Source organism: Taudactylus pleione, unplaced genomic scaffold (genome assembly GCF_031769625.1).
Source record: "Taudactylus pleione unplaced genomic scaffold, aTauple2 ptg000155l, whole genome shotgun sequence".
Taxonomy (NCBI): Eukaryota; Metazoa; Chordata; class Amphibia; order Anura; family Myobatrachidae; genus Taudactylus; species Taudactylus pleione.
Window position 1 is genome coordinate 12,060,763 of NW_028284557.1, and position 14,744 is coordinate 12,075,506.

At 46.0% G+C, this 14,744-nt stretch overlaps 1 protein-coding gene across 3 annotated transcripts in view; it reads right to left on the bottom strand.

The window, feature by feature from the left end:
• The window catches only part of LOC148521821 (trafficking kinesin-binding protein 1-like), a 66,619-nt gene that overhangs the window by 26,493 nt on the left and 25,382 nt on the right, over positions 1–14,744 (bottom strand). The window contains exon 1 of one of the 3 annotated variants that reach the window (XM_088474684.1): positions 3,985–4,081. The exons of the other annotated variants lie outside the window; for them this stretch is intronic. Coding sequence (XP_088330810.1) covers positions 3,985–4,006 — 22 coding nt within the window. The 5' untranslated portion in view covers positions 4,007–4,081. Of the gene's footprint in view, positions 1–3,984; positions 4,082–14,744 lie in introns of those variants that run through there. 3 annotated transcript variants of the gene reach the window in all.

Below are 14,744 nucleotides of genomic sequence, written 5' to 3' on the forward strand. Positions count from 1 at the left end.
TTGTAAATACAAATATTCAGGGATTTTTTTTTTAAAATGACTTTTTGAAATATTATTTAGAATTGCTTCCAAACTAAGCTTCAAATCAATTTTCTAAGCTTATACTCATCAACAGATCTGTTATTTGTGGTTATGCCTGGATTACAAAATTCCATCTGTCGACTTTCGGAGGTAATAAGGACAACCAGGTACCAGTGGTGTCCTGTCACAGAGGCACCTTCTATGAGTGCCAGGACTTGAGGATTCATCATAGTTGCGGCTAGTGCTACCTAAAGAGTGCTTCATTTGGCACCAACCTGCTGTTTGAAAGGATCTTATCCACTCTTTGGATAGGTATTATCTATGGAACCAGCACTCTAGGATTGATTTTACCTTTATTGCCTTTACTAATATCGAGACATTGTTTCTTGAACCCTAACATTTACATTCAATATTAGTATCCCTGCATTACCAACGGATCCCAGAGATTAATACCATCTCTTCCAATAATCATTATATATTTGTGACCATTTATTTTGTTTTATTTATGTATCTATTTATTAGCTGGGTCCCTTGAATAATTGTTATATTTAGAATATGCCATGTGTTTACTAACCATTATATTTATTGACGGAGACTGGATTTAATGGAATATATATTTTAATATATGTGCACTACATGTAAATTTATTTAAATAAAAGAGCATTATAGACTCATCAACTGTGTCAGTTTGAGCGCTCCACTGCATATTGTTTTTCTTTTGGATTATAGGGTACAGAACCCTTTAGTGAGCTGCCACAGATACAGCTGATATTGGGAATACCTTACAGCGCACCTTGCATTATGTTTCCATTTGTGGTTATGCCTGACTGGAAAAAAGTCCAGAATTATAAACTGTGAAATATATAAGCAAATCTGTCCCATATAATGTACAACTGAAGTATGACTTGTTACTAAGTTAACATGTGAAACAGATAAAATTCCCCTACCTAGGTTTTAAATTAGACCAGCTACTGTCTGGTATTAAAATAAGTAATGATTTTACTAATTTATTTTGTTAATGCAAATTGAACAGATTGAAAAGGTAAGGAAATTAACCTATTGGTCCCAATGACCCCAGACCCATTTGCAACCGGTAGCAGCAGAGTTCTTTGGACACTGCTGCATTATTTGTTTCACTGTCTGCAAGCGTACACAGGGGATTAATGTAGTGTTCCACCATTGACCATTGGCATTCCCCCACAAACGCAAGGGCAAGCACTGGTTATATATGCAGTGACACTGATGTTTTCTTAATGCCAGTGGGTAACCTGTCTTAAGGGAAAGACAAAACTGTAAAAAGACTTTTGGGTCAAATAAGAAAAATATAAGTTTATTAGACATAAAAAAATGCAAAAAAATCTAAATGTGTTAGAAATCTTAGACTTTAATAAGGGATAATTACATCATATTCAGTGTTTCTTACACATTATGTTAGAGCCAGATAGAAGTTATTATGTCATTCATGGTTGCCGAATGTCCCTAATTTTTTACATTTTGATACTGTAAATATCTAAATTTTGGGTTGATGAACTGCATGCAAACCAGGCTCCATGACTGCGGTCAACTCACTATGGAGTGTGACATCATCATACATCCTCAACTCCAATAATAAATACCCTTGTATTGTCACCCACATCAGGTACAGGGGGAATGGGTATGAAGTCCCAGCGCTGGTAGTCCGAAAGGAGAAGATCCCAACAGGGCAGGTAAGTACCCTATTCCTCCCCCCCCCCCTAACCCTCCCTTAGTGGTGCCTAACCCTAACCTGCCCCCGGGGGTGCCTAACCCTAACCCCCCCTTACCGCACCCTAAACCTAACCCTCACCTCCCCCCCACAAACCTAACCCCACTACGCTTCCTAACCCTAACCATCTCCCAGCGGCTAACGCTAAGGGTGCCCCGAACTTACCTCGTTCGGGCTGGCGTTCTTCGGCGTTTCGGTGTCAGGATTAAGATAGGCGTCGGTGTTTCAATGTCTATCTTATGTCCCTTGTTGGGATTCGGATGGCATTATTACATTCCGGTACGGGGCCATGAGTAGGAACCACCACCAACAGTTGGTGGTTCCAGGACTTTCTGCCTAAATCTGGAAAGTTGGGAGGTATGTGCAAAATATACATTGACTGTAGTACAAATACAGAATTAAATTCTAAATAATTATTCAGATTCTTTGGGTTTTATAAATTAATAGTTATTGAAGATGATTGTTTAACATGTAAAAATATTATAAGTTCAATAAACATATCATGTGGTGGACTATAGTGCATCGAGGTCCAACTAAAAAGTAAAGTTTGTACAATAATGTGCATAGTTGCACCTGATTGCCAGGAAATTGTCACTGGAAACTATTTTATCATGTTGGCAAGTAGGATTCTAGGTGTACAAAGTAGAATTTCTGTGCGTACAAAGTAGAATATTTCTATAACTATTGAGTCAAAGAATGTGGACTACCATTATACTCTAAAGACAGTTTTGCGCATTCACATGAGATACCATGTGATGCTGAAAAGAGTATATTTGGAGACACAAGAGATCTGCAACTCACGTCACTTTTATTATTTGTAGACCCTCTCTATAAGTTTGGAATATTCCATTATTGTCTTAAGCAAAGTTTTCATTGGGCACTACCACAGCCTTCGCAAAGGGAGGGCAAATCTTGTCAGTTAATGTAGACACTAATTTGTAGTAATTGGGTTTTGTTGATATTAAATCCTGAACTGTTTAAACATTCCAGACAGTGAACAGCCAATTAAGCAATGGGGTCAATGGTAATTAATCTTTAAATAAAAATCATACATGAAAATTACAAATAGGTGTAACCAAACATTTTGTTAAAACTTTTAAACTTTTTCCATGTCTATTTCAGATTAAATAAAAGGTAGTTTACAGATTTAATATCAAATGTTCATGTACTTTGCTGCATTACACATGTAATCTTTAAAGATAAGCAGTAGTGAATAAGTAACCCTTTTTAAATTTTAAAATCAGTAGATTTAAGGTGCGTACACACTGGGCGATATTACTGAGCGACTGCACGATTACGACATTGTAATCGTGCAATCGCTCAGTAATCGTGCACAAATCGTGCACTTTTATGTCAGAAACGACCAGCGATGCGCACTCCCGCTGGTCGTTTCCGACATTGTCCATCGCCTGAACATGCAGCACAATCTGACGATATCGACAGATTGGCATGTTCAGGAATGATGGACAGTGCCTGCACTGAACGACTGATCGTTCAGTGCAGACACTACAGGGGATCAGGAACGACGGTACGATACGATGTCGTAATCGTACGGTCTTAACTGATCGCCTAGTGTGTATGCACCTTTACTGTCTTTTTGAACAATTTGTATTATATAATAAACACACATATTATATATTTACACACACACACACACACACACACACACACACACTGAACTTCCATAGAGGAAATGGTGTGCATTTACATAAGTGTCTGAAGACCTACTGGAGTCCCAGTTGTAGGATATTACAATAACTCCTTTAAATAGCACAAAAACATCTCATGCCACCTAAACAGATGGTCTGTGTACATTTGGTGCTCAGACCACCAGCAGACATAGAAAGTGCTGGACAGCTGTACCATTCCACAACTGACACACCAGGTATCCGGCTAAGACCGTAACCTTAAAATTACAACCGCAATTTTGACCAAACTGAAAATCACTTGTACTCTGGCTATGTGAGAATTACATGAATCATGTACGTAAAACAATTTGCACGTTTGCTATCAGAGCTCTTCAAAAGCACACTCAAACAGCGTTCACAGAGAAGGAACTATAGGAAAAATATACATGTCTGGTTTTAAAAGCATACAATCTAATTTAGTAAGAATATGGGATTAAAGGAGTTTGCATGCTATTTTTTCTATAGTTTTTGCTTAGGTCTTTTAACAACCTGAACTGCAAAGTATAAAATACACAAAGCACTGTACTATACCTTCATCCAGTTCATCTATCATGGAGTAACAGTCGGTTTCAAAACTAAAGTTTCCATTACATTCATTTTCATTTGTGAAATTACAAGAGCTCTCCCAGAATTCCATGGCTGCAGGTAGACAAGCAGTGGAATTACCAGATCCCCGAAGTTAAATTTTGTCAGTGGGGAATATGAACATCTAGAGGGGTAATGATGATGGGAATCTTTGAGAACAGACAGCTCCTAGCACTGAGCCTGATCATATCCTGATGTCCCCAATCTGCATGCATCAGAAGATGGGAACGTGGCAACGAAGAGGCTGTGATTGACACCATGTAATACTCTGTTCTGATGTGTAGTTGTCTTCCTTGCTGTAGTATAATTTATAGCCTCATGTGCCTGTGTATACACCTGGTTGGGCAGGTCCTACTCCAATAACAAGGAGGAGGAGCAGGAAGGCAAAACAAAAACACTGACCACTCTGTAATAAAATGCAGTGCCCTTTTCAGATGGTAACAAGCAAAACATCCACTTTGCTGCTCTGCAAATACAGTATTATGGGTGGTCTTCTATGCTGTGTTTGTGGGCAAAAATATAATTAATTCTGCCTCCATTCTCCCTTTCTTTTAAGAGAAGTGGTATATTCCAAGCTTCGATAATCCATCATTTCCACCTGCTCTTGTCAGAGCCATAACATAGTAACTTTATAGACAAGATACTATATAAACAAACTGTACTTACAAGTGCTAGCACAAAAATATACTGTATGCACACAATTATTTCTATTTAAAGAACCGTACAGTAATCTACGTTCAGTGAGACTTAAAAGACAAAGCACATGTACGTAAGCTGCTAGTATACTACTATATTTTAAGTAAAATAATAATTTCACTACATGTACAGTATATGCCTGCAGGATATAGGTAGTGGATATTAGCAAGTTTAGGGTTCTTATGTATTATTAATCGCAGCCATAGTCGGGCGCAGTAAATTTTATTAGGATGTGCACCGCCAGAGGGGAATGTCTAGCTCTATCTGACATGTCTAGTACCACCCAGGGGGAGTATCTATCACTTTTACCATTTCTCAGTAAAATGATAGATGGCTCATGGCTTAATCAAATGTTTCCTTAGTTCATAATATAACATGGTATCTAATTGTCTGATCGACCTCAGTTAGAACGACAATACATACATCGACCACCATACATCGACTTCATAGAGGTCGACAGGTACTATAGGTCAACAAACTATAGATCGACCGCACCTCTATATCGACAAACACAAGATTGACACGGACATTGGATCGACACTACATATGACCGAAACAAAGCATACCAACAATATGAAGAACGACAATACACATGATAGACATAATAATAGATCGACATATAAATAGGTCGACAGTTAATAGATCGATATATAAAAGATCGACGAGTCCAAGTTCGACACCAAATAGTTCGACAGTTAATAGTTAGACATATCTAAGATCGACGAGTCCTAGGGAGAAGGGCTGCAGGGTGGATGTTGGGGCTTGCATTGTGGGAGCGCTTGCAGGGATGTAAGGGCTGGCTGGGCAGTGGCGGAACTCCCGGAGACAATGGAGTCATTTGCCGCCGGGCGTCAGCCCTGAAGGGGGCACCTGGCTCCATTGTCCCCGGGAGCTGCATGTAGAAGGAGCGCCGCTGATCGGCGCTCCACCTCCATTGGCGTAACTACGGAGGGTGCAAGGGGTGCGGTCGCACCCCTGCACCCTCCATTTGCCGGGCGCCCGCTGAGTGTGTTACCAGCGGGCGCCTGGCTCCTATCCTCCTGGCGGTAGCCGGAGGACGGAGCTCCCTCCGTCTTCCGGGTCCAGCAGTGTACTATGGGAGTGACGTCATAACGTCACTCCCATAGTGCCGAGGAGCGGACGCCGGGGACGGAGTTCAGGAGTGAGCTCCGTCTTCCGGGTCCCGCAGTTACCTATGGGAGTGACGTAATGACGTCACTCCCATAGTGCCGAGGAGCAGACACCAGGGATGGACGGCAGCAGCACTGGAGCGGGGATAAAGGTAAGTGTTTGTTTGTTTTTTTTGTGTGTGTGTGCACGCGGTGGGGGCCATCACTACTGGGAGCAGCTACAGGGGCCTACTACTGGGGGTAACTACAGGGGACTCACTACTGGGGGTAACTACAGGGGACTCACTACTGGGGGCAACTACAGGGCTCTACTACTGGGGGCAACTACAGGGGCCTACTACTGGGGGCAACTACAGGGGCCTCACTACTGGGGGTAACTACAGGGGCCTCACTGCAAGGGACTCACTACAGGGGCCTCACTGCAAGGGACTCACTACAGGGGCCTCACTGCAAGGGACTCACTACAGGGGCCTCACTGCAAGGGACTCACTACAGGGGGCAACTGCAAGGGACTCACTACAGGGGGCAACTACAGGGTGCTCACTACTGGGGGCAACTACAGGGGACTCACTACTGGGGGCAACTACAGGGGACTCACTACTGGGGGCAACTACAGGGGACTCACTACTGGGGGCAACTACAGGGGACTCACTACTGGGGGCAACTACAGGGGACTCACTACTGGGGGCAACTACAGGGGACTCACTACTGGGGGCAACTACAGGGGACTCACTACTGGGGGCAACTACAGGGGCCTCACTACTGGGGGCAACTACAGGGGCCTCACTACTGGGGGCAACTACAGGGGCCTCACTACTGGGGGCAACTACAGGGGCCTCACTACTGGGGGCAACTACAGGGGCCTCACTACTGGGGGCAACTACAGGGGCCTCACTACTGGGGGCAACTACAGGGGCCTCACTACTGGGGGCAACTACAGGGGCCTCACTACTGGGGGCAACTACAGGGGCCTCACTACTGGGGGCAACTACAGGGGCCTCACTACTGGGGGCAACTACAGTGGCCTCACTACTGGGGGCAACTACAGGGGCCTCACTACTGGGGGCAACTACAGGGGCCTCACTACTGGGGGCAACTACAGGGGCCTCACTACTGAGGGTAACTACAGGGGCCTCACTACTGGGGGCAACTACAGGGGCCTCACTACTGGGGGCAACTACAGAGGCCTCACTACTGAGGGCAACTACAGAGGCCTCACTACTGAGGGCAACTACAGAGGCCTCACTACTGAGGGCAACTACAGGGGCCTCACTACTGGGGGCAACTACAGGGGCCTCACTACTGGGGGCAACTACAGGGGCCTCACTACTGGCGGCAACTACAGGGGCCTCACTACTGGCGGCAACTACAGGGGCCTCACTACTGGCGGCAACTACAGGGGCCTCACTACTGAGGGTAACTACAGGGGCCTCACTACTGAGGGTAACTACAGGGGCCTCACTACTGGGGGCAACTACAGGGTGCTCACTACTGGGGGCAACTACAGGGTGCTCACTACTGGGGGCAACTACAGGGGCCTCACTACTGGGGGCAACTACAGGGGCCTCACTACTGGGGGCAACTACAGGGGCCTCACTACTGGGGGCAACTACAGGGGCCTCACTACTGGGGGCAACTACAGGGTGCTCACTACTGGGGGCTCACTACTGGGGGCAACTACAGGGGGCTCACTACTGGGGGCAACTACAGGGGGCTCACTACTGGGGGCAACTACAAGGGGCCTCACTACTGGGGGCAACTACAAGGGGCCTCACTACTGGGGGCAACTACAAGGGGCCTCACTACTGCGGGCAACTACCGGGGGCTCACTACTGGATGTACTGCATAGGGGGACCATTACTGGGGAGCACTACATAGGCGGACCACTACTGGGGGCATTATATAAAAGGAACTGCATAAGGGGGCGGCGGCAGCTGGGGCTGGCATAGGTGCTGGGGGGTGGTACATTTTAGTTTGGGGGGGGCACCATCATTTATCTTGCTTCCGGGCACCTGGGATGAAGTTACACCACTGTGGCTGGGACCTGCAGTGCCACAGTTGAAAGTAGCGGCAAGGGATGTGCTATTAGCGGGGCAGCATCTAGGATGTATACCTTTTTGTATTGTCTAACTGTAACGTGTCGATCTATTAACTGTCGACCTATTTGGTTTCGATCTAGGAAGCGTTGATGTATTGTTACTGTCAGACTTTACATTGTCTAACTATTAGTTGTCGATCTAAGTACTGTCGCCCTTATATACCTGTCTATCTTAGATATTCGATATATTACATATCGATCTATTGTCACGTTCGACTATATTACAGTCTAACTAAAGTTACTATCGATCTACAGTAAGTCGATCTACACTCCCTGTCTAACTAGCGTGGTCGACCTGTTTATTGTGTATCTAGACACGGCCAATCTATTAATCCACACCCATATAATATGTACATATGATAAACCCCAGAGAAAAACAACATACCACATATGGGGAAAACTGTTTAGACTGATCTAGACTGATTACCCTGTCCGGGCTATACCTGGCCCGCCTCCTAGCTGCCTCGCCACAATATTGTGTGCAACTGGCCAGGGAGAGATCGTCACCCACAATGTCCCGGCCTCTCTATAATCTGACCCTTAGCTGCCACTGAACACCTCACCACACTACTGTGCGCAGTGGTTGCCGTCCACAGTCACTGAGCGGCTCTGACATGTGTAGGTTAGTGCTGGAGGTGCCTGACATTAGGGTGTCTGTGCAGACTCGGCACACCCCGTGCGCATGCCAATGATTGAAGCAGAGTGCAATTATTAACAGTCCGTATCGTGATTAATAAAAATTTCCCTTCTATGTACTAAATATAACTCATAGGGACAGCGGTAGAGCTAAAGTATATCATTTAATAATGTAATCTATTTAATTCTATAAATATATAGGATACATTAAAGTTAACTATAGTCTGCAATTATTATTTGCGGGGAAACCCTATTAATCTGTGACCAGTAGGTCACTACAAATCTGTACATTGCAGAGGAAAGGAAAGCTGAGCTTTCTGTTCTTCTATTAATCACTCTCCCCATACTAATGTACAGGGGCGCTGAAAGCCGTGCCGGGCCCGGGGAAAGGGGCGTGGCCTAATTGTGGGAGGTATAGCCACGCCCCCTTCTGATTAAAAAAAAAAGGCAGCGCCGCTGTGCACTGGGGAGGGGGGTGCTGTGAGCCCTTCAGTCCGGCGCAAAGCCAGGGGGGACATGATCCGTGTGATCGCTCTCCCCCACAGGCATAGGAGACTGCAGCCCAGCCCACAGCAGCGTGTGCTGGGCTGCTGTGTGGTAAGAGGGAGGCGGGTGTGACGCCGGGCCCCCCCAGCAAGCCAGGGCAATTAGTACCCGCCCCCCCCCCCTCTCAGCACCCCTGTATATGGGGAAGCGATCCTATACATGACCCCCTTCATGTATAGAACTGAAGCAGGGAAATGCCCTGTTTTCAGTTACTGTTTTTTTCATTACTTAGTCCCATAATCCCCATTGATAATAATGAGGACTATTTTATGGGGAAAAAAAAAGTTAGATAAATAGGCCCCTAGCTCATGTAAGTATAAGCAAAGGATGTGATCTTATCTTTAGCATGAGGGGTTTCCCATATGAGGGTGTACTACAGTTTCATACTGTTTACAAGTCAAATTAAAAGGACAGTACTTGCATACCAATTCCTGTCATGTTATCAACTGTACTAACAAATTCTGTCTGGTTGCTAAGGACTGCTTTACACACTAATAAATAAAATTCAAATAAATTAAATTAATAATAGCTCACCAAACATTTTGGATGGTTTCTACACATCAAAACAGCAAAAAAAGTTCCAAAGAAGTTAAAGGTGGAAAATTGGCAGAAATAAATGTAGATAATATAAATATATATCCAAATTAAGTCATTCAATATTAAACACTGCTGGAACAGCAAAAAAAAACAAAGCTTTAGATTTATCTATTTTATATGCCTGTGGTAATGTTACTATAAAATATCCACACGCACAACATAATAAAGGCATATGAATGCAATGGTAATTTTATTACACTTTAAAGACCCTAATCTAATGGATTGCGTTAATATTGCAATATTAGCTTTGCTTTCAAATATAAACAACATACTATCCAATATGATTTAGATACTTCTACCACATCCTGCATGCTATATGACCCTGTCCAGATTTCATCCCCAGGCACTCTCTGCTGATGTGGAACACTTCACATAAAAGAGTTGCACAGCAATACATTTGCCTGTTAAGCTGCATACACACAGTACAATCTGTACCACAGACTTGAGAGATATCTTCAGCGAAGTCATCCTGCCACATCTCTGAACAGACAAAGTTGACAGTATCGTGCAAGTTGGCCAGCATGTAGGGACGATCATAGATATCGTTATCGTTCATGCGGGAACGCACATCGTTGGACGTTCACTGGATAAAAAATGAACGATATGAACGATATCGTTATCGTTCATAGATATCATGCCGTGTGTACGCACCTTCACTTACCAAATAAGGCATTCACAGAGATACATGGCACAGACCATCATAACGACTGATTTAGAGTTGAACATAAAGATGCCCTGGCTACACATTTGCATCTATATTTTGAAAATAAGTGCAACATGCAAACTAATGTGTAGATCAATCCAAAGCAAAGATACAACAATTGCAGTTTATAATGGTGATTGGGGACTGTTAACTCCAAAAATTGTCCCCGTCAGAAATTCAAGTTTAAGTTGCATCTGCACGCCCCTTAACATACTGTACTTGCATGGTTACTCTCCTGATCTCACTCTCCAATCACAAGTGCAAGATATTTGTAACCCTAAATACAGACAGGGTTGTAGAGAGCTGTGCCAAGCCGGGTACTATCAGTGGGCATTGCCTAATGTAATGAGTATTTATCAGCTCGCTCCACAGGGGAGCGTTGTGTGCCCTTCAGCCAGGGCATGTCCCTGGACCCACCGTAGCCCAGCACACAGCAGCCCGGGCAAGTAATACTCACTCCCCCTGTCTCAGTGCCCATGAATACAGATGAAGAGTTCCTCAATTTTACACCATGAGGCATCTTTACATTACGCAAAAGCACTGACAACTAATTCTGGCTCAAAGTGTGTACAAATGTTAAAAGGTGTAAATAAAGTGTTAGGTGGGCTACACATTAGGCGATATATTGGACGATATATAATTCCGACACGTATTGGAACGATATATCCATATCGCTCAGTGTGTACGCTCAATTGTGCGTTCAAGTGCCTCGTCAGCGATGCTGTCCCATCTGATGACAACAGCATGCAGGTGAATGCGGGATGGAAGGGTATATGCGCAGTCATACACTGGATTGTGCAATGTGTACGGTTGCCCAGCTGGCGTCGGGTCAGCTATGATACACATCGTTCTGATGTGTACCTGGTCTTAAGCTGGCCACACACTAGACTAACTTACATCCAACCAGCCAACTTGTTGATTGGTTGGAATGAAAATCTGGTAAGGAATGGGAGTAAATGATGATCAGCAATTTGCTCCTAAATGCCAGAAAACAGATGAAAATTTTCGTTCAGACAAGTTTGTTAAATGTTTGATCTAAATTATTTGTTCAAACAACAGTTTTGGTCCATTTTCCAGCGTTTGGGAGCAAATTGCTGATTGTCATTTGCTTTCATACCTTACCAGATTTTCATTCCAACCAATCAACTAGTTGGCTGGTTGGACAGATAATCTTTAGATGTGTGACCAGCTTTACTCTTTGAGCACTGCTATTTCTCTTGTTTTGTAAACAAACAGTGGAAAACAATAACATTCAACATAATGCATCCGAATACTTGAATAAGTTTGAGGATAGATAAGCACCCTGTTTGATATGTAATTTTGTTAGGTAAGTTAAGGGTTAAAAGCTGGAGGGGGATGTGGTTAGTATTCGTCACTTGAGGAGTATAAGCCTATGGTAGGATTTAAGGGAGGGCTTAGAGGTTCCATATAAATAGCCTGGTGAGGGGAGCCATCTTCCTCTTTCCAGTTTATTTCAACCAGGCTGGCTAAGTGACATATGTATTGTATTTTATATGTCTGTCTTTCTCTTCTTCTTTCACATTTCACACCCCATTTATTTCCCCTGGTCTACCACCCTCTCTGTCTCCTGTTAATTTTATCTTTTACTACCTTCCATTTTCTAATTTCCCCCCTGTCCTTTCCTTTCTGCACATGTTCCATACTTTTCTTCCCCCTTCCCCTGCTTGTGTTTCCATATAGTCCCTGTTACCTGCCAGTGCCCTCCCTCCCTGTCATTTCCAGATACACAGGCCCCGTGCCCCCCCCCCCCCCGCCCCCGGCTGCCAGGCCTCTCACCTCCGTGGCTGCTTCCCCAGCCAGACGAGGGCCATGGTCCGCTCAGGCGCAAGGCTCCACCTGCCTGCACTCCCGCTGCTGGCTCTCGATTGCCGCCCCCCCACATCGACCACCCCTTCCCCGCGGCCGCCTGCTCTCAAGCGGCAGCGATATTAGCTAGACGGCCCCCACTCCCCGTCTCCCCTCACGCTAAGCGCGGCCATCACGCTCCCTGCACCGGTGGCTAGCTCCACCCACAGGGTTGCGGCGGCCATCTTGTGCAGCCAGGCGCCGCATGGTGCTCTGCCGCACCCCTCCGACCCCCCCATGCCCCCACTACTTAAGAACAGGGGGGCACCTCCCTGCACAGCCCCCCCCCCTGCTCTGCCAGCACCAGAGACCCCCTTGGTGCGGTGTCCCCTAGCGCGCCACCCACCAACTTGTCCCCTTTCCCCCCCTGCACCCTGGGGTGGCGGTTACACCCCCCCTTGCATTTAGGGGTGGCTGGTGCACAGCACAATAATCCTGCCCCATTCAAGCCTACAATGACGCGCCGCCGGCCTCCCCCCCCCCCCTTATTTCCCTGCCTCCGGGATGCTGCACATAAGCCCAATGCATTTTTCAGCCCCTTATCATCCGCCCCGCTTATGCACTGCCAGCCACTGCCCCCCACTCTCCTCCAGTTCGCCCCCTCCACTGCTAACGCGCCCCCCCCCTTTTTTCCCAGGGATTGGCGCCTCACTACAAGGCACAATAGCTATGCCCATCCAGCCGCATGCCACTACAGCTGTTTTCCTGAACCCATACATGTTTCCACCCCCTCCTCACACCCCTCCCCCCAAAACCTGATCCCGTACCCCCGCTGGCTACAGCATCTCCTGCTCTTTCTTCTGCGGAGGGACTTTGTTGCGTGGGTTTCACCGGATATTTTTTCGAGCCCCCAGGTCACAGTTTTTTGAGCATCTAGGACCATTGTCGAAGTCCAGCGGACAGATGGTGCTGATGTCGAATCAAGTCGTGGTGGGCGCACCGCGCAGCGAGGGACTGTTGGCGAACACAAAGGAGCCAGTGGCTGGGCCTTCCACGTCAGGATCAGGTGAGCATGGTGTTAACCCATTTGCGCAGCACACATTCCCCTTCCACTGATGATTCTAGCGATTCTTCCAGTTCATTTGTAAATCCGCGCAAGCTTAGGCATTACTTAGTGCAAATTTAATGGGTAGCAAGGGTGCCCTTAGAGATTTAACACAGTGTCAGCAATTGAGGTACCGGATGAAGCGCGGTTTATGGTTCACTGAGCGAATACGGCTATCCTTAAAGATTTAAAGTTTTAAAGTAGGGAGCGGTTAGTGAAGAGTAAATTTGTGGATAAGTTTGTGATTACGGCTGACGCACATAGGTTTAGTTCAGGCGAAGTCAGCAGGAGTAATGGCGGGGGCCTTCGGGTATGTTATGTTTTTTGCGGCGTGCTACCTTGGGTCCAGACACAACAGGAGGGACAGGCAGTGTTTTCAATTAGGTTTCAAGGATGTTGAGGTTTGGCTTGCTCGACCAACTGCCTAGCTTGCCTGCGGAAGCCTCGGTTGGTCGGAAGCAGCCCTTTCTGGCCTGCCCAGATCTGTGGGCATCAGCTGCTGGTAGTGCTACGCGTGTAATAACACGCAGGGTCATATGGGGCAGGCTGTGGATACAGTCATATCTGCATGCTCTGTGGGAGCATTCATCCAGCCAAGGTGTGCGCGTTGGTCTGCCGCACAGGGTCAAGGAGAATATTGCAGCAGCAGCGCAGAAGTGTTCAGAAAAGCACCGTCATTGATTAATTTGGGGGTTTTTGGCGTGGGTTTGCATTTATCTTTGACACAGGAATATCCGTGGTTTCTGAGAGGAATCTGAAAGCGGAAGTCGGGTGGGGGCCCAGGCGTGGCCCCTTTTGCTCCACCCACTTTTGGTAGGGTTTAGGTGCACCGCCTTCAAGGGGGTGTCGTAGAAGGAATTGGGTAAATTGGGGTTGTTACAGAGTCTCTTACATAAATGGAAGGGTTCGGCAATCACACAAAATATCTGTCAGATCACTGCGCCGTTTAACAAACAGGGGGAGGGCTCTACTAGCTAAGGCAGATATCGCATCTGCTTTTTGACTGCTTCCCATTTCACCCCGAGTCCTTTAAATATTTGGGGTTTGGAGTTGCAGGGCTCAATTACGTTACACAGAGGGAAAGCCCTTATGGCCTTGTGGTTAAGATGACTGTTTTTACATGCCGGCCGATTGGCTTTTTCATTTCGTGTACTTTAGTTGAAGGTTTTAGTTACTTTTTGCAGTAGTTGTCCATGCGGGTATTGGGACATACTGTTGTGTCCCGCTACCTGGATGTTTTCATGTTATGGGGCTAGTAGATACCAGAGTTTGCCAGTATTCAATTAATTTCTTTAGTTTAGTAGTTATGGGAGCCCCGATGGCTCGTGACAGGTAAGAAGGTTCAGTTATGCGCATTATCTTATTTGCGGATAGAAATCGATACCGTGA